At 34.9% G+C, this 21784-nt stretch overlaps 1 protein-coding gene across 3 annotated transcripts in view; it reads left to right on the top strand.

Annotated features, from left to right (window-relative positions):
- LOC108978585 (apoptosis-resistant E3 ubiquitin protein ligase 1) overlaps positions 1-20075 on the top strand; it is a 36990-nt gene extending 16915 nt beyond the window's left edge. Inside the window, exons 1-9 of one of the 3 annotated variants that reach the window (XM_018948942.1) lie at positions 1942-2111; positions 16317-17266; positions 17384-17582; positions 17831-17967; positions 18023-18458; positions 18677-18966; positions 19028-19351; positions 19445-19707; positions 19793-20075. In XM_018948942.1, the coding sequence (XP_018804487.1) occupies positions 2036-2111; positions 16317-17266; positions 17384-17582; positions 17831-17967; positions 18023-18458; positions 18677-18966; positions 19028-19351; positions 19445-19707; positions 19793-19895 (2778 nt within the window). In that variant the 5' untranslated portion in view covers positions 1942-2035 and the 3' untranslated portion in view covers positions 19896-20075. Of the gene's footprint in view, positions 1-1941; positions 2112-16316; positions 17267-17383; positions 17583-17830; positions 17968-18022; positions 18459-18676; positions 18967-19027; positions 19352-19444; positions 19708-19792 lie in introns of those variants that run through there. The other 2 variants (XM_018948940.1, XM_018948941.1) reach the window with 2 other exon arrangements.
- The last annotated feature ends 1709 nt before the right edge of the window (positions 20076-21784 follow it).

The raw sequence follows: 21784 nt of genomic DNA on the forward strand, positions 1-21784 counted from the left end.
AAATTGTTTCAATCGGTTAACTATAGCATATAGCTTCCATACAAACTGAACATATAGTTACTAACATAAATGCACCTGTGAAGGGTATTTAGCTTCGGTGCAACCGAAGTTAACGTTTTTTCTTGTTTAAAAAAAAATTAACCAATGTTGACACCACTCACTCACCCGGTCGAAATATGGAAGTTGGAAAGAAATTTTGTCGAAATGAAACCGATACTTATTAGAAAAAAAAAAGAAACCTTTATACTGGATATAAAGACTCATAACCAAGATAAGGTAAATGTTGGAATAATCGATAAAATAACGTTATTTCTTCAAAACAAACTCGTCGAAATCCTAACTTCTATAATTATTGTTATACGCAACCAAAGAGTTCAATGAGCCTCGATTTTCGATATTGGGTGAAAAAACTTATGGCGTTTTCCCCAAAGCGCAGTTTTCAGTTTCGAATTATAGGAATCCAAAATCCAATCCAAAAATACTGTGGCCGAGTGATAACACTTGTTTCATGTTTAGCTAAAAAGTCAGTCGTGCTAAAATGTTCATTAAGTGCTTTTGGTATGAATCCTTGACTCACTTCATGCTAAAAACTTTAACGAAAATGTGTTAGGTCAATCCATAAAAGATGTTCAGATCCTTTTCTATCTGATTTCCAAAATCACGATTTTCGATCACTATTTCCAGAATTTTGTCGATGCTACCGTCATTAACTGAGATTAATGGACGCCTCGCTTGAGGCAAGTTTTGGATGATTTCTCAACTCTCACTGAATGCTTCGTGACACCAAAATACTTGTGTTCGTGTTAAAGTGGACCCCTAAAATTCTCCTGCAAATATTGTCAAGGAACTCGGGGCCCTCCTGGTTTCATTAGAAATACAAAATAACAAGCAAACTCGTTGTTCAGTTTTGTTCATGGTGAAAACCGCTAGCCAAATTTTTCGAGTCGAAAGCAAACAGCTGCCAATCACAAACTAATCAACATTTGGAGATCAAACTTCACGTGAGCAAAAAAAAAAAAGATTTTAATAAACTAGTATATTGATTTTATCGATTTGGCGATTATAGGTATTTTAAATGGATTAGTCCGAGTCAAATTTGATCGAATGATATAACTGTTGATTTTCTTTGGAATGGTCTAATAAAATTTTGGTTTGAGAAATTGACTCAGATATTAGTTATTACTGTCTATTATAAGTGCCGACAATGCAACAACAATGACGAATCGAACAATAACTGTTATAAATCATATAAACTGGCATAATAAAATATACCTAAAATTCAAAATAAAGTAACACCACTTTTCAAAAGTTTACAGACGAAGAAACAGACACCACTTTTCAAAAGTTTACAGACGAAGAAACGCTCATATTGAAATAAAATTTGAATTTTGGTTATAAAATGGTTATACATATATTGATTTTCGATTATTTTTAAGATACGTTGTTTTGCATTTTAGGTTACTATATGTCTAATTAGTAGGAAACGGTAATATTATAACACCGGAAATCTTTCCATTTAAGACAAATAACTATAGCTAAAGCATAGGCGTTTAAGAGTAGTTTAGAAACATGTATTAGACTTAGTGGCTAGACCATTTATTCTAGGTACGGCCACATTTGCTTCAGTCATTGATTAAGTTTTTATATATTTAATAATCTAAATATTCTGCAGAAACATTGCTAACACATTTTAATTAATCATTTAGTCCGTCCTTTCTCAAAAGTGAACTATTGTTAAAAAGTGGTGCAGCGATATGTGATTATTTAATAAAATAGAGCAACAAAAGGCTAGTTCCAAACTTTTAAACATGAACGCATTTTCAAGCAATAACTTAAACATTATAACAGAAAAACACTGAAAATATGGTACAAATGATTAAATATTTAACTCACATATACATATGTACCTAGCATATACAAGAAGTTCAATCAAAACTTTACACGCAAAATAAAATAATCGATAAAACCACGTGTTCAAAAATACTAAAAGTGCAATAGTAATAAAAAGCAAACGTAAAATACAAGTGACAACAAAATGTGGTCGCCGGAATCGGAAATTAATTCCATTGCAATGGCCACAACGATGCGTCATTCGCAGTCATCGTCATCAGGTGAGTTCGTAAATTGTTTTTGGCAGAGACAAAGTGAGGCGATAAACGGTTGAAAAACATATAGAACTATACGAATGACATATACTATAGTAGTGTCAAATTAAAGAGATTATAAAATTATTAAAATAGGAGACCACTTATTCAATTAAACTGTGGAAACTTAAATGTTATGAATGCGTATTTGGTAGATAGTCATCAACATTGGTATACACTAATTGAAAAAAAATTTTTACTCAGGAAAATTTTTGGAATGTTTACTTATAATTAATATATTAAAGATATCTGTTATTACATATAATAGGTCTATTGAAAAGTCTCCGGCCTACCATAGTAAAACACATTTTCATTGGCAAATTTCGTATTTTTATTCAACATTGTTCTCTTCAAGTCTAATACAGTGATTATGAATACCCTGCAACTTTTCTAACCATCTTTGTGGTAAGATTTATCTTTTGCTTCAAAATAATCCAGAGTTTCGGCGATGATCTCCTTATTCGACGAAACTTTATTTCTATCAAGCATTCACTTGAGACCTGAGAACAGGAGACGGTCGCTGGGTGCCAATTCTGTGAATACGTTGGAGGGGGAAGCAATTCGAAGCCCAATTCATAGTTTTTTGTCATCGTTTACATAGAATGGCTTGGTGAAACAGCAGTGGCGCATGTCCACTCGGATGACTGTCGATTGGGCTTCGGTGTGAAATAATGGAGCCATGTTTCATCCATTGACTAAACGAAGCAAAATCTGGAATTTATCATGCTTGAAAATCTTCAAAAAAATGCTCCGAATCATCAACCCGTTATTGTGTTTGGTCAAAAGTGAACTTTTGCGGCGCGAGCAGGGAACACAGCTTTCTCAACCCTAAATATTATTAACTGATGTGATGCACATGTTCAGTTTATATCTTTAAAGTGCCCGCTACCTGGAACAACTTTATTTTACGGCCATCCAAAATGATTTAGTGGATTTTTTTTTCTTTTTTTTTGATGTTTTTATTTGTAACAATTTCGCAGGGAGCGCCCAAACTACGGTCACCATCTTCGGTGCTCATTTCACCACGTAGAAAACTTTTATGGTTGAATTTCCTGGGGCAGTGTGCGGAAACTCGTCATCAAGCCAAGTATTTGCTTCTTTCCCGCTCAAAAAGCAATATTTTCACAATAACGACAGCTGACAAATTTATACCGCGCGCCTTCTGAAGGTTAGGGCTATCAAAAAACATATGGATTTAATTTTAGTAGGTCAATTTTTGAAGATTATTGATCAATGATAGGCTCTGGAGAATGCTAACAGTGAAAATAATATAAAATTGGACTGAACCCACTTTACACCGCAAATCTAAAGAATCCTATGCTTATAAAAATAAATGAGTATATTAAAAATAATTGTACAGTCGAGTCGCACTATTGCCAACCACTTTCAATTAAATAGACCCGATCGAACCAGAGACGRAAGATTTTTAGATTGGAAGTTGTCGGTAAGATTTCCAAAGGTACATTTTCGAATACTACTTGTTACTGTAAACTGACGAAATAGTTCTTTAACCCAATTTTCTTGAAGGATAATTTAAAAAGAATACTCGGGGGGAGGTTAATAAAAATAAATTATTTGCTCAGCTTTACTAAGAGCTTTCATCTAGCGAACGGTTAGTATAATTTTTTTYGAAAACGACCAATAATGTTAGTTTAATCCATATATATTTTTGGCTTTCATCCCTATTCTAGTCTAGMGGCATAAATTTCAGGGTAGTTTTGAAATTATTTGAAAAAAAGCAATTACTATTATTGCTAAATAGAAAAATTTTAAAAAAGGGATCTCAAAAAATTCATATGTGACCACACCCACAATTTCAAACCTCGTAGAATTCTGAAATTTTTAATTTGAAGTAATTTGCCAATTTTTGGTTCTACGGTAAAGTTGGAAAAGCAAACGATGCACCTGGGCCTTTAGAAGATCCATAGTGATACCTCCTTAATCGTTATAGGGCGGTCCARTTATACTGACAAGTATGTTTATTAGGCAGTTACTAACCTTACAAGAGTTCTTGGAAAGCCTAGTTTAGACGAAATCCTAAGAARCTTTATGGCATATTCCTTAGCACACTTCTTGTCAGAACAACAATTGTTTGAATCTCTTCTGGAAGGAGCTGCAGTGATTTGGTACACCGAAGGCGGTTTAGGTTCCTAGTTTTTAGAGAAGACACCGATCTCACTCGGTTATCTAGTTTGGAACCATCGTATATATGCTTATCCCTGCGTCTTTGTCTACCTCACCCCTTTCCCATTCTTTTCTGAAAGGGAAGGCATTATTGGCGACCGAATTTAAGTTCAACTCTGTAGGATTTCCAAATTACATGGTAATGGGAAGAAACGTATCATAAAATGCCCTATTACTGGCGAAAAAAAGAGAGGATTCCCGGCATCTAAGAGTTGACTTCGCTGTCACTTTTGTTCAAAACAAGTCTATTGGCAGTAAGTAAAAATGCCTGGCCTAGCATTGTTCTGAGAGCTTCCTTTCGTTAGTACCTATATCTCCGGAAACAATTTGAATTTTGATAAATCCTCTTGCAGACACATTCTTTTATAGTTAAACTTTGAAAATTAAACAAACRAATCGATTTATTTTTTATTTTAGACTAGAATACCCCTCACACACTGCAAAGAYTATTCATTAATGACACATTGATTTTAATGTAACAATTTTCTTTTTGGGGCTTCGTTTGGAAACTTAATTCCTATTTCCATACACCCGTTATTGAAAGATAARAAAGTAAGAAAATAAATTCTTTATTAATCAATTGATATTGAAAGTTTCACACTTTCTTGCCTAGAATCACCTATCAAATAGCTGTTCCGATTTGAAGTTTGGGAGAAACATAAAAGTTAAAAAAACTAAGTTTTACTATTACTCATTGTCAGGGCTAAGCTGAAGTAAAAGCCGCGCAGCAGAAAGCAAAGAAAATCAGTGAACATATATTCTCTTTTATTATCGTTTTTTTGACACTAAGAGAAAACTGTTSAAGATGCTAACCTTGTCTGCCTGAATTCATTGCTGAATGAAGTATAACTTTTTTCCGGCAAATTGTTACGTGAATGCTTGCGAAAAATCTTGTTTTTTCGCAAATTTTGGCACGAAATTGCGCCCAAAGCAGCTTATATGCTGACTGCTGCTGCTGTCAGTTTTTAAAATCGCCCACAATGTGGCTGATGAGCGCAGAAAGCGCACACGTGGCAAAAGCCCACACACTCACACACATACATATAAACGCTTGTAGTGCAACGTAGGCCGATGAATACATGGGTATATATGTTTGTCTGYGGGCTTAGGAACATAAATATTTGTAAGTGGGAAGCGAATGCGTGTGTGTGTGTAATTGCAATTTGGGTCAAAGCCGTAAGCATTATGCAATTCATTGCATACTTTAGGGCCTCCAAAATGGTTAGCGTACATATAGCTATGCATACATACAGCAGTGCTGCGTATGAATGAAATATTTTCTGATTTCCATTCACAAGCGCACTGCGATCTGTATGTAAAATATTTCTGTATGTATGAGTTTACATACGTACATACAACGAACAAATGTATGTCTGTAATTTACGTTATTTCRCTTCAAGTTAAGGGCTGYATTTTGAAGAGAAAATGCTTTGCAGTAATTAAGGCGCTCAGGCCATGTAAATTCGTACAYATGTACATAGCTCGGCTGGATCGTAAAATTTTTGCACACTTTYACTTCAAATACGAATAGGCTTGTGTGTATATACAATTACCCTGTCTATTCGTTTGAGTCATTGTTTTTGGTTGTCTTGACATTACTCGTTTACCGCACGATAGTCATTGCAGCGTGGAATGCGATGTTCTGATGCCACATAATGTGACTTTGGTTTTCTAATGAAAGTTAGATCGTTTCTTTGAACAGAAAGATTAATTTTTACGACAAAGAAAATTTTTTGAAAGTTTAGTAGTTGAAATTGAAAGTAAATGYTTTACGCCTACGATACTTGAGTACTAAAATTCTGTCCGATGGTTCAGCACTAGCTTATACTTCTGCAGGATGTAATATATTATATTATTTTTTTTTTAATAAATTGGCCCGCAATCACGTTATGTCAAATTTTGTGGGGATATGTAAATTCTAAAGTACATATCGCATGTCATTCGCCAGTTACCAGTCGAAATGCTCGAAGAGGTCATCGAAAATTGGGCTCAACGGATGGACCAGCTGAGACGTGGCGGCGGCCAACATTTTAAAATTCGAATTMTTTCGAATGATAATAAGCATCCCCCTATTAGATTCAAGTTTCTGTGTTTTTTCCTTAAAAAAGTAGGGGACCGTCTCATTTATATAGTTAGATAGTCATTACAATATTATATATTATCAAAATCAGCAAATTAAGCGATGTGAGCTGMTTCTGAGACAAAAGATACCTTGAGAGCTAAAAAAAAATCCACAAATAAATATTGAAATTTTGTAACAAAACAACCAATCAAAATAAAATAGAGGCGCTTTATTCTCTCTCAGAATCTTTATATAATGATTTGATGACATTTTATAGAAAAAATCTGTATCTAATAATCAACAAAAACAATCAGAAAAATGGTATATTCCATTTTGCATCTAGTATAACGCCAGAAGCAGAGATCCATCTTGGTAATAATTTTCACACACCACTAAGTACTCACATTTCACTACAATTGTAATATACCGATGCAATTGAAAAAAATGGCATAAAAATGCAATCCGAAAAAGAGAAAAGAAAAATAAAAAAAAATAAAAAAATATGAACTCATTACGAGAATGTTTGTTTGCAACGAAATCATTATTTGTCCTCTGTTGTCAATTGCCAAGAAATTTATATTGTTGCTCAGAGGACATCTGATGACAATGATGCAGTCATTTAAAATTCAGTGCCAAAATTGGGGACYAAAATATCTAAATATATTTATATACAAGCGGCAAAATATTTGCACGTATTACAATGTTTTGTAATACTGCGTAATTGTARTAACAAAAGACTTAACCTTTATATGRAAATATTTGGTAGTCGAAAAAGTATTTTCGTATTTTGTCAATAGATGTCGTTGCAGTRATATATGTATGTAGTGTTAGAAAGGTGCCATTTTAAGCTACATTTAACTAAAAAAACTAAATTAAAGAAAGTTTAAGCTTTTAAAAGATCAGTGAAAATAATGAAGATTTTCACTATATTTTTATATGAAAAAGGAAAGAATGCCACGCAAGCCACCAATGAAATTTGTGAAGGTTTAATGAACGATTTTCTAAATTTCGACTTAMCCTGATGAATGTTTTACACTGATGGAATAATATCACTAGCGGAAAAATGACAAAAAGTGGTTAACCAAAATGTTACATATTTGTTTATTTATTTACTATTTTAAATATAAAATAAAATAATTAGTTGAAGTTTGATTAGAAATACGAAACAACTTTTTCTTCTTCCCAAAAATGAAAAAAAAATTAAGTTTAAGTATGAGAAGAATATATAATTATGAAAGTATAGAAAATATTACAGYTTTTGGGGTAAGAGCGAATTTTATTGAAACAAACCGAACCTCAAATTTTGCACACGTTTGTTTGTAATACAGATCTAGCAGGCACAGATGGATCTATGTATGTTCGTTATTCTGTCTTCAGTGAATATTAAATCAGTTTACATGCTACTGATAGATATAAAAGATCTACTTGTAATGTAAATTTACAGAAGAAGTAACGGTAAATCCTTGAACATACCCTAAAGACTAAGTTAGGCCTATAAGCGACATACCGAAAAGTCCCTGTAAGAGACCCACCTCGTTAAAAGCTGTTCCAATTTAAATTATAAAATATAAAAMTTTAATTTTTRTCAAAAAAATCTATGTGTGAACTTATTGAGCGCAGATATTCAAACTTAACTGACCAAATTTTATTATAGTCTGGTTGCAAGGCTTTTTCCCTAGACAWATGTGGAACCAGAACTCATTCATAATTTTAACATGATATAAAGTAGATGGAATCGTCTACCTTGAAATATAAACTATAATACTTTAACCTCAGGTGACAGATGAACCTGGTACATTATACCGCAGGATAATTATCCAAGGCTAGMTTAGTATTTTGTAGATCAAAAAACGAAAGCTTCGAATTTTTGAACTTAACTRCTTCAGCAATTCGACTCGCCTTAAGCTGTGTAAGGCATGGAACCTGTAGTTAATAACATTTTCGGGAATTTTGATTAAGCTTTAAATAAACTCTGGAATTAATCAAACTTATAAAAACTAACTCAAACTTATAAAAACTAATTCAAACTTTAAAAAAAAAAACTGAATTAAAAGATTTTATCATTTTTGAAACGGACAATCTTTTTCATCCAGTTCTTACATATCGTACTTCTAAAACACTTTCAGCTCTTCAAGCATTAAATTCTATGTTGTATGTCTACGGCAAAGTGTTCTTCTGGGAAATATTATTTCTTGTTGAACAGTTCACACATACTTTTGCATATACTATACTTATAAATATTTATTATGAAAAAGTGTTGTATGTAAATGCACTTGTCGGGTGATGATGTATGCCTATTAAATATGCAAAATGCGCCACTTGCAAGTCGGCAACACTGTTCTCCATCCCTCTCCTCAACACAAGCAGTGCCTTACCATTTTTTGGCCTCCATGGATTGTCTTTTATGTTTATATAGTATACACAAACACATGTACTATATGCAGATGTAAATATTTAAAATATGCATATGAATTTCTTTTCTCATGAGGTGTTGCTAAATAATTAGTGCAGCATTTCATTGCCTCTTGCGATAAAAAAAAAAATCATTGCAGTAAACTATAAATATTTTATATTATTTAAGCGTTGAAAATTTATAAAAAATTGAAACTATTTAGTCGTTTTTGACATCCAGCCATGTAATTTTCAATCGTTATCCAGTTGAGGGCTATTTARAGCACTTCTAATACCAAATTGTGTAAAAGAACTTGAGCTAGATTGGCAATGTGACTGAGAAGTATGGTCCGAAGGTAAAACCATCGATAAATACTATAGCGAAATCTACATGTAAACGAACAAGACTAAATATAAAGCAAGCAGAAAAATATTATTCATTTGTGGCAACCATATAAATCCAGAGMAAGCTTTGAACTCAATGCCTACATTTATGTCTTCCTGGCCGCATGTCATATATATCAGTCTTATTTACTACCGACCTTCTTTATGCTTACTAGTATATATAAAAAACAAGTAAGTAAGAGCTGAGTTCGGGTATAACCGAACATTTCATCATACTCTTGCAACTTGCAAGGATTGAAGCTAAGGAAATGCTTTCAGGTACATAATGCCTGATAAAATCACCTGGAATTTCGAAARTCTTTCTATAAGGTATATCCGATTCAACCCATTTGAAGCACACATGCCTACTACTATCAGGAAAGCATTCTTTCTGAWTTTCAATTGTAAATCTAACACATTGACCACTATTTTCCCAAATTGCCACAGTTGCCGTTACCACTGTGATACCCTGTGCCAAATTGCAGTTTCATATCTTAATTTATTTACTTATATATTTTCGGTTAATGGCGTTTTGTGGGCGTGGCAATGGTCGAATTAAAGCCATCTCCGAACCCCCTTTTTTTTAAAGGAAGTCGCATACCAAATTTGATCAAGGTACCTCAATTTTTCCTCAGGTTACAGCATGCACGGACAAGGAGACAATCACCCGAATTTCAACTTTTCTCGTCATCCTAATCATTTGTATATATATAACACCATATCTAGCTCGCTTAGTTTCATGTGATACGTACGAGGTGYGTTCAAAAAGTTTCGCGAATTTTGATTTTGTGTTTTTTCAAAAATTATTTATTTATTCATGAATATCTATTTTGTCCCCTTCAAAGTAATCCCCATGAGATATTATACACTTGTGCCAACGGTTTTTCCAATCTTCGAAGCACTTCAAAAAACCATTTTTTTTATCTTCTTCAGCTCCTCCTTCGATGCCGTCTTTATCTCGTCAAGAGAAGCGTAACGCCATCCTTTCATGGGCCTCTTCAGTTTAGAGAACAAGAAAAAGTCACAGGGGGCCAGAAAAAGTCGCGCACAAGCAACAATGTGTGAGCGTTATCGCGGTGCAAAAGGCAATTTTTGTCACATCTTCTCGGTCTTCTGAGAACATTTTGTACCACCGATAAACGTTTCTTCGGCCCAAGGTAGCTTCTCCGTATGCCACAGTCAATATTCGGAATGCATCCACATTTTCGCACAAAATTTAATACAGGTTCTTTGATCCATTTTTTTTTTTTTTGAATAGGTAAAAATCGAAGACGATCCAAAACACATGCAAGCAAAGCAGCTGTCAACAATTAAATGAACATTCAAAATGGCCGAGMTTGTCGGCATAAGTGAGAGACATGAGTACCAACATAACGCCACAAAAAATTCGAAATTCGAATATACGTAACCCGCGAAAATTCAAAATTCCCGATACTTTTTGAACWCACCTCGTAGAACCGTTAGGTGAACAAAACTGTTATATTATGTTAATCCATCCGTTAATCAACTTGATAACGACAAACCTAGCAAATGAAGTSACGTTGAGTTGATTGAGACATTTTTTCTGTCCCTCCGTCTGTCTGTATATACGCGAACGAGTTCTTCAGATATCGATCTGAATTTTTGGACACGTTTTTTCYCCTGAAACTGAGAAATACATGGAAATATTTTTCATTTGATCAGATATCTTCATGCGATTTAGTATGGGTTATTGCCTAAAACAATGCTTCAAWTTTCGAAGAAATTATTTAGCTGCCAAACAAACTGATCAAGGTAATATAGCCTTAGTGTAACCGTAGTTAATGTTTATTTTACTTATACTCGCACAATACTTTCCGAAAGTATCTATCTGCATTCCGCCAATCTTTCTATTTGCCCAGCAATCAAAGTAGCAATTTTATCGTTGTGCACTCAAGCAAAGACGCAAAATGGTAAATAAAAGCGAAAAAATACAAATATTGAGTGTACATATATATATATATATATTCTATATTTATATAGAAACCTTAACGTAAGCGTGTATTCGTTGCTTTTTCATATCTTATGTCTGGTATCTTGCTACATGCTATACGACACCCACACATCATTGTGTTGTGATAAGTAAATAAATATAGACAAGTGATTTGGTTTGCACGCTTTCTTTCTGCTAACTTTCGTTTTACTGTAATTTTCAAGCCCGTATGTCATGGCATGAAAAATTACATTCCTTGTTTGTACACAAAGGAAATCAATAAAAGGACTTAAAGCAAAAAGGTAATCTATATATAAACGCAAACAAATACAAATATACATATATGTTTAAGCGATATTTGAGTATATACATATATTTTTAAGTAAGTTTATTTGTCTGCACATATGTATGTGTATGAAAGAATTGGAAAAAACTTTTGTGCACKAGTGTGCCACTTTGTTTTTCAAACAATCCATCACTTAAGCATTAAAGGATATAACTCACAAAGTTCAGATGTAAATACGAACACACATATATAGTATGTGTGCGAGTATCATTCTTACCCTTGTAAAGTATCGAACAGATAAATCATGCGACTTTGCGAGAATTCAAGGAAGGGATGGTTTGCGTTTTCTTTGCTTTCTATTGACCTTTTTATGATTTTATTATACTAATTATCATTTCAAATCAGAGGTAGTGACAAGATATATGTGGAAAAGGAATATTAAGGAAAAGGTTATATTTAGTAATGCCTCCAAGGCTGAACACCCAGAAGAAGAGAACAAACGATCAGCATGACGAGCTGATCTGAAATTTGGAAACGATTTTCCAGATCTCAATGGAATATAGCTGTCATACAAACTGATCGCTTTTAGTGGAGGAGTGCGTAGGAAGGCTGAACCGCCAATCAGTGTGCGACCGGGTACTCCTAAAACGGCAGCGTCCTGGATAATGGGGACAGAATTATGCAGTGCCCACACTATAAAGCTGCTCCGCACGTAGGAGAGAGTAGGGAGAGAACAGGATTGGTAACAGGTAGCAGGAATGTGCCATGCCAAGCTACTTCTGGGAGAGTACAACGTTTAAGGAAATGATCAACCTCTCCCGACAAATTCCGCCTCCTTGTCGCGCTATATACAGGGCACTGCAGGCTCAGGAGCACTTGCCCAAACTGCCGGTTTTACGACATAGAACAGAAAACTCCAGAACACCTGATTCTGGATTGCCCAGCAATTTGGAGAATCAGACTCAAATTTTCTATCTGTCTATAGTAATAAAAGATGTCTTGTAAAAATTTAATCACGTAAAGAAACTAGACGAGACTAGGCTAGAATTGGAATCTACACCGTATAAATTTGCAAATCGTGGAATAAAAACCGAAACAAAACGAAATAGCACTTGTAAGTTTACTAAAACGCAATTTGACTATAAAATATAATTCTTTAACAAACATATATGTCTTCGTAAACTCATTCAATAACGTACTATTTGGTTATAATTAATTAATTAAACTTATTTTGCGCATGTTCCCTTCCTTAAGTCCAGTTCTAAATTTACTTATAGAAAATTATTGCCTTTGCCTACCTTCTCTAGCAAATAAAACTAAAAATTAGCGGAAACGCTTCGTTTTTCTGAAAAGTTTTTTCCTCTTTCTTTTTAGCTGCTCATTTGCCTAAAAGTATGCTATTGCTCATTGAAAATCCACGACACGCAAGTTGCCTATTATAATTGCACTAACAGCAACAACATGGTGGACCGGTAGTTGCTACTTCAGGCAATTACACACACATACGCATGTGCATTCACATGAACCTATGTAGTATGTATATGTGTGGAATGTTTACTAATTTAACTAGTCGTTAGCACGTTTATTCCTGCCCCTTGCGCTCTAATGTATGTAGGTATATCTTCATTTCAGTATATAATCATATAAAGGTATAGTATGTATGTGTGTTCAAGGCATGTTTAGGTGGCATAGCAGAAATTTTGTTAAAAATACTAATCGAGTGAAAAAAATATCTAAATTAAACATAACTTTGAGGAAAATATGAACATGACTCTCCTAATAATCTACTGATAATTAAAAAAGACAATAAGAAAAATCGGTTTTTTTGAAGCCGTGAAACACATGTAATCCCCTTAGTACTTTTCATCTTATGTATCGGTTCAACCTTAACAGCCAGATTTGAATAAAATAGATTGTTATTACTTAGATAGGAAGTTGATGTTCCTTGATTATCTAATGTTGATATATTAGTTTGTCAAAAAAGGCTTGCGGTATTTTCGCTAGTTGGCGCTGAGAGCGCGTAGTCCTAGTTTTATTCGTCGCATCGGGTCATGCTATACCTTTTTGGAAAGCTCATTTCACGCGCTAATACGTGTTTGATTGATTGTCGTTTCTTTTAAGTCGTTCGTGAGTTATAGCGTCGCAAACATGGAGCAAAATATAGACAAATTACGGCATATTTTATAGTACTACTACGATAAAGGCAAAAATGCATCTCAAGCCGCCAATAAAATTTGTGCAGTTTATGGACCCGATACAGTTTCTATTTCCACCACACAACGATGGTTTCAACGCTGGTTCAACGCTGGCCGTTCTGGTGTAGAGGTGGTCATAGATGCGCCACGCTCCGGAAGGCCTTTCGTCGAAAATTGCGATAAAATCGCTGAATCACGCGTGAGTCATCAAAAAAATTTAATAAAAATACCGCAATACTTTTTTGACAACCTATTATTAGAGTAAAAATACATTTACTTGCAGGTCTCAAAAATATTCCTCTTCCAATGAACTATCAGTTTAAAATATATATTTTTTTTTCTGACTGCCATCAATTTATTCTACTTATATAGACCAGGATCGAAAATTGGCCAAAACATTTTTGCCATAAAAGGGGTTCGGGTCTACCGAAGTTATAATACCTATCTGAACATTACGTTATGTTATGTTGATTGTAGCGATGCCTTGTATAATAATCTTTGTAAAATTTTCTGACGATACCCTCTCAAATAAAAAAGTTTCCCATACAAGAACTTGAGTTTGATCGATTGTACGTGCTAAATCCTGTAGAGGTCCAATATAGGCGGTTCCGACGAATGAGCAGCTAGAGCTGAAACTTAGAGCTGAAATTTTAAGGGTTGAAAACTAATAATCCTATGATAAAAAGTTAAACCACAATTTTGTAGATAATAAAAATACATATAACAAATTCAGTTTTCATACTACTGTCATATAACCTCAAAATGTTTGCAAAAGATTAAAATAGCCAGGGTTGTGTTTTTTTCAATTTTTACCATTTTCAAAGACTATTAGGCTTTCGACGGTGTCTTTAAACTTGTAGGACCCGCCAACTGTGAGATATACTCGTACATGTCTATTTATTAAGGTGGGAAAAAGGATAGAAAGCAAAGTTCAATATCAAGTTCAAATTTTTTTTAGTCATTTATAAGATGTACTAGATATGTAGGTATATTATATATATATTTTTAAATGTATTATATATTTTTCTTAATCTACGAAAAGGGACCTATGAGGTCATCAAAACTCGCATTTAACTATTTATATTTTCTCTTGCTAGGCACTTTCGACGATTTCGCCTTTTGCTTTTACATTAACACACCTCACACAAATACATATGCAGACACACACACATCTGTCTCTTATACACATCTAGATGTGTATAAGAGACAGGACACATACACATATACATATATTCAGTGCATAACGTGCACCTCGACCTTGTCCTCGGTGACCATTGCAAAGTTTCACCTTTCGGCTTTTACCAAATACAAGAGATCGGCGTCTGCGATAAACGCGGCGCGCTTCTTACTTATAAGCAAATAAGTATACAATTACCTCACTTATTTTTTATTACCTTTCTCTCGGCTACTTGATACTCTAACTTCTACTTTGTATGTGTGTGTATATAAAATGTCGAAAACATTGACGGTAAATTTGAATTGGTGGTACAAAAATAGCGGTAGTTACCTAAAGCTACACTTACATACACACGCGCACACACGTACTTAAGTAAGTACCAAAAGGTAATTGATTGGCAATTGTTGGGTTTTGGAAATGTCACTGCCAATATTCAACGACAATTTCAGCACAATTTAGTCATGCTAATTTGGCAAGTACTTTTTTGTTATTGTATCAAGTGATATTTTATTCGTGGCTGAATAGCAGGCTATATGAGTACTTTTACAAGCATGGTATAGTATATAACGAAATTTATTTTCATGACTCTGAAAATTGTTTTTGATTGAYGGATGGTGTTGCTGATAAATTTAAGTAAAGTTATGCATAACTTTTAAATTAATCGGCAATAAAAATGCCGAGGAAGTTTTATTATGTAGGTGATATGTGTAATAAAAGTTGATTATAATTCGGTTATGGAGAAAGAACACGAATAGAGTGATAGAAAATTTGAATTTATAAAAGAAGTCGGTCGTTAGGTCCTTTATAAAAAATTGCATCTACTCGGGTACACCGAAGTCACCGCTAGCACGCCATGTTCTCATGCTGATAATCGGCAAACGGAAGGTCGAAAAGATTTTAAACCCTTTAAAGCAATAAATGAGTTTTTATGAGAAGGTTTTTCATACCAAATCTACAGTCCTGAGGAACAACAGGGTCATTTGGACTCTCAAACCATCATTACCCCCAAAAATCTTTTTTTATAATTCTACAAAATATTTTTCAAAGAAATGAATCACAAAAAAGTGTTTAAGTAAAGTTACAGACAAACAGTCTCCTTGTTAAAGAACTTTAAATCCTAAACAATATTTAACGAGCTTGAGTAAAGTCGCCCCGTCGCCGCATATCAAAGCTTTATATTCGTCGTTTTTGTCTTAAAATTACTTTTAATAAAGAGATATATGCAGTCATCTTTTTTTGGATAGGATAATCATATCATCATAGGCTTGATTGCTTTAGTAAAACTACTTTCTCAACTTGAAAAACTGAAACCTCTGTCGATTTAAATCGMACCGAAGCTATAATTAAGCCACTTTTCAAGTTTCAGAGAAAAGGCGTTGTCTGTYCATTTGTGCATAATTGTTTTCTATAGACGCTTTTTTAGAAATACAAGTTGAATTTTTTTTTCTTTTATTCTCGAAGAACTGTAATTATGTTAGACATTTCTTTCACTTTTCTTTAAGTAAAATAACAATTCACCACTGTCTTCTCTTTACTTTGCAGGCATCTCCTCCTTGTCYAGTTGTGGCGATCCGGAACGTCTCCCCGAATTGCCACCTGGCGATGAACAACGTTTACAACGCGCCGCATTACATTTACAACAAAAACTCATTTTACGCGAATGGTTACGTGACCATCGCTTACAACACCACTATCAGCGTCTACTAGCCGTCGAAGTTGCATCACTCGAAGATGTCTACTGGTTGGAGGATTCACGTGCTACAAAAATACTCGGTAAAGATTGGCAGCTATGGTCGCAAGCACGACAAAATCTGCCAACATCCAAGGCACAATTGGATGCACTAAAGGCGCAACTTTGGTCGACCGTTGTGAAATCCAGTCAACATCAAGATGCTTGGACATGGGGTGGCATGTTGGTTGTATCCGTATCCGTGGCCGGACTTGTCACATTGGCCGCCATGACACAACCATCACTGGCGCCGGAAGCACGTCATTCACTTCTACAATATGTGACTGGGAAATATTTATTACCTGCCAATTGCAAAGTGCAATGGGACTGGAATGATCCAACGGCAGTAGGTGGCACTATGTGCTTTGTTGTACGTTTTTTCCAACGAAACGGACAGCCTTATCCCATCTGTGATACAGATCAATTTTTTGTCGAAGTCACCGAAGGTACACGTAAGGTTGTAACTATTAGCGAGCTGGGCTCATCAACAGATCCGAATAATGCGAATATCGCCAAAGTGAAATTCACTGTACGCACAGCGGGACAATATAAAATCTCTGTACTCATCGGTTCCAATCATATTTCCGGTTCACCTTTCACCAAAACCTTTGTACCCGGACCAATAGATGCGCGTCGCTCGCGCTTCATACGTCCGGCTAGCACGGTAATATGCTGTGCCGGTACGCCGACAATGTTACACATTGAACCGCGTGATGAATTCGGTAATGCTTGTAATTTCGATGAAAACGATGATCCAGTAAAGGTAAGTTTCGGACAAAGAAATATATGTAGTATTTACATATCGATATTGTTACATATGTGAGCGCTGGCAGTGGTTGCCAAAAAATCATTTTATAATAAATCACTTTACTTCGTGCAGGGCTATCGTGTCGAGATTTTCGATTTGAATGGCGAAACCATTGAAAAACTACATCATGCCATCGTYTTCAACTATGACCGCGTRAATACGCGTGTTGCCGTGACGGCGCTRTTCCCGGAGCCAATATGTCTGCGTGCCGTTATAAGCTACCTTGAACAGAAGCTGCCAAACGGTGATTTTGACATCATCGTCCTGAGTGGTGAGTTCCTGAATATTCTAACGGTGTTCACATATTTCGWATTTTACTTTTACATTTCGCACACGTGCGAATTGCTCGCAAACACGGAATTAAAATATAATTTGCTGATATATAAACTCAGACCTACATATATATACATATATGGTTGTTGAACTTTTTAAAGSTGAAATAGTCGACACGAGTCGTATTAAAGAAACTTTTTTTTTTTATTTATTTTCACTTTCTAATCACCTCACTCGGCTTTACAGGCAGTGACACCACATTAGTGCATAAAAATATCGCATCACGTAAACATAATATTTGCTATGAAGCCAAATTATTAAGTATCTACGGCACACCGAAGAGTAAGCCACGTAAAGTTCTCTGCTATGTGGGGCCCAAACAAGTGAGTGTTTACAGTTAAATGTGTTTCATATGGCAGTGYCAATTTTCAAATGTAGAATTCGCTTATTTTTCAGGTGACCATCAAAGAGATGATACTCAAATTTATACCCAAACGCATTGCRACATTCCGTCTGTGTCCGTCAACTAAGTTCCATTTTTTGCCGRCAATGGCCACACAGCCACATGGACCGGTGTTTATAATTGATGATGGCGCCCAGCCGAAAATCGAATTAGCATCACGTGATCGAAATATTATTGCGGCAACTTTTACACATTTTTTGTTAAAGAATATTGGTGGTTCGGAAACGTTTAAGGATAAACAGGACTTTTTCTACCATGAAGTGCGTAAATTTCATGCGAGCTATTATCATGAAAAGCTCGCATTGAGGGTGAATCGTGAAAAAATATTAGAGAGCAGCATGAAAGCCACTAAAGGTTTCTCCGTATCTGACTGGTGTGGTAACTTTGAGGTTACATTTCAGGGAGAACAAGGTAAGTGTTGACTTTTCGTATGTCAAACCTTGCAAATATATGCGAATAARTAATTGTGAAGAATTTCACTCAGTGAATCTGGAACAAGTTTTTTAAGAGAATCAGATATTTCCAAACCTACGACTGAAGTTAAAAAAAAAGTGAATCCACATTGCTTTCATAAAATCCATAACTTCTTAGTGCAACAAATCAACTTTTTTCTTTCTGCTTTCAAACAGGCATTGATTGGGGTGGCCTACGGCGTGAATGGTTCGAATTGGTCTGCAGCGCATTGTTCGATCCACGCGGCGGACTCTTCTGCACATTTCATGATAAACATCAAGCGCTGGTACACCCAAATCCAAATCGGCCATCACATCTCAAACTGAAACATTTTGAATTTGCCGGCAAGATTGTGGGTAAATGTTTGTATGAAAGTGCATTGGGCGGCACTTATCGGCAGCTGGTGCGTGCACGTTTTACCAGATCATTTCTGGCGCAACTTATCGGTTTGCGCGTGCACTATAAAGTAAGTAAAGATAATTCTCATTAAATTTACATTGTATAAATACGTCTTTCCCACACTTTAGTACTTCGAACAAGACGATCCCGATTTGTATCTATCGAAAATCAAATATATTTTAGAYACAGATTTAGATGCAACTGATTCATTAGAATTGTATTTTGTCGAGGAAGTTTACGATACCAGTGGGCAATTGAGCAAAACTGTTGARCTAACGCCGAATGGCTCGAAGGTGCGCGTATCGAATGCGACTAAAAATCAATATCTYGACGCTTTGGCGCAACAACGCCTCTGCAGTAGCGTTAAAGAAGAAGTTGATGCATTTCTTAAGGGGCTAAATGGTATTATACCGGATAATTTGCTCAGCATTTTCGATGAGAACGAATTAGAGGTGAGTTTTTATGGAGGTCYAGGTTAAGAGCTCAATATTAAGTGGAATCTCACTTGAACGAATTCCAACATGTTTTTTTTTTTTTAACTACAGCTTTTGATGTGCGGCACCGGCGAATATTCGATAGCCGACTTCAAGGCTCATCATATCATAAATGGGAACTCTGCAGAATTTCGACGTGTGCTGGCTTGGTTCTGGGCGGCTGTTAGTAATTTTAGTCAAACTGAAATGGCACGTTTGTTGCAATTCACTACAGGTTGTTCACAATTGCCACCWGGCGGTTTTCAGGAATTGAATCCACAATTTCAAATAACTGCAGCACCGACGTTCGGTAATCTACCGACAGCGCACACGTGGTGAGTTTACGAAAATAAGCATAAATGTTTTCTTCTGTATTTATTTTTATTATTTCGCAATTTTTCCAATTTTTCTATTCTGCAGCTTCAATCAGCTCTGCCTGCCCGACTACGAGAGTTACGAACAATTTGAGAAGGCACTTCTACTGGCTATAAGTGAGGGCAGTGAAGGGTTTGGCATGGTTTAAGCGTCTCTACCATACTRTCGTCATTCAGTATTCGTTAGAGCTATGTAAAACTAGTCAGATACATACATACATACCAATAGTGGTATATGTGTATGAAAGTAGTTGTTAAACACTTGTCTAAAGCAGTAATTGTGTTCCTTTAATGAATTGTTATAAGTATAACAATAAGTGTGATGAATTCAAAAAAGCAAGTGTTGATATAATCAAAGCGCAAAAGTTTATTTACCTTTCGAAATTCATATTGAAATGCAATATATTTAACGTAAATAAGTTAGAAAAAACACTAGAAAAGCAATAAGTAATAAGAAAAGATATCATCATCAAGTATTGTGATATTTGTAATTTAAAAAATCAACTGAAAAGAAAATCCTAGGCAAATTTCAACTGCATGCTAAGATCTCCAATGAAATTGAAACTATTGAGTATTGCGTGTGAGARTTTTGAAAAAAATATATATATTTATTTATCAAAGGGTACGTTTTTAAGTACAAAAACTAAGAAAGTCAGACAAAGTTGACGTATATCAGCAAAAGCAAATACTGAGAGAAGAAAATTTAATAGCAATCAAACTAAAAAATCAATCAGCGCTGACTCATGCGATCAAGGCTAAGCGCATAATGGTGGGAAGGCAGAAAAACATTACATTTTAAACTAGCATTATGTTCTCAGCAATATTATTCATACAAYATACTGGTATAATTCCTTTGAAATAGTTTCCCTAGTTCCCTTTTTTTCTTAAACAACATACATCGCTCCACTATGCGTTTARCCTTAGCATACAAGTATATTGATATGCGCCGAAAAACCCTAGTTTTATTTTTCAAAACTGCAGTTTATTTATTTGTTATATTATCGAACTATATTAAAAGCATTTGTTAGGACATTAATAGAAGCAATAGTTGTAGAGAAATTATTAGAAATGCTGGATAATTTAACGAAGACGTTATTTATGTATAATTTCATATTTAATTATTTAAGTAGTTGGTTACCACGTTGAATGCATTTGCATAAAGAGCGATTGTATTTATTATACATGCRTACATAAGTAGTTGTTGCAAAATTATAATATAGTCCGAAAAAAGTAAATAAAAAATTAATTTTAACTTAAATAAATGAAATCTAATGAAAAATTTGCATTTTCATTTATTTTTTACTTATTTATTATATGACGGAAGATATCTACAAAATGATAAGAAAAATTCCAGATTCTAATATATAATTCTTTGCCTGGAAAGCTTTGGACGCGTTTTGGTTCGTGTCGATTCTGCTTTTCCCAAAAGTGCATCAAACAATCTGTATAAATTTTGTGTGAAAAAGAAAATTAAGAAGAACTGGCTCATGCCATTGTTTGAATATGAGTCAATTCGCCCAGACTTTCGCCCAAAAACAGCGTCGCGTTGACATTGCTCAGGAAATGTTGGACTCAGTTCACGATGACACAGATCTGACGCAGACCCAAACAAGTCATGGTTTTTTTCAATCATTCCAATGGAGGCTATTGCATGAGCCAAGACGGGAAAAGCGCACTAAGTTAGGTGAAATGTAACGGTTTTGCTAACAATTTTTTTCGATTGCAAGGCAAGGTACGGTCAACAAAGAATATTATATATTAACTATTGGTGTAATCCGCAATTTGCGCAAAGTAAACGTCCGRATTTTTGTAAGAACTAAAATTGGCCAAAAACAACTAGCTCAGCTACAGTATTCTTGAGACCTCCTGTAACCTGTTTTATTCCCAAAACTGAAAAGGGCCATGAAAGTACGACGCTACGGTTGAGGTGATAAAAACTGCACCGTAGAAGAAGGAGGAGGAGCTAAACACGATCACAAAGAATTATGCCGCAACAAAAGCAATAACAACAACATGACAAAAACTACTTTGATGATTG

This window comes from Bactrocera latifrons, unplaced genomic scaffold, assembly GCF_001853355.1.
Source record: "Bactrocera latifrons isolate USDA-ARS-PBARC rearing strain unplaced genomic scaffold, ASM185335v1 scaffold_124, whole genome shotgun sequence".
Taxonomy (NCBI): Eukaryota; Metazoa; Arthropoda; class Insecta; order Diptera; family Tephritidae; genus Bactrocera; species Bactrocera latifrons.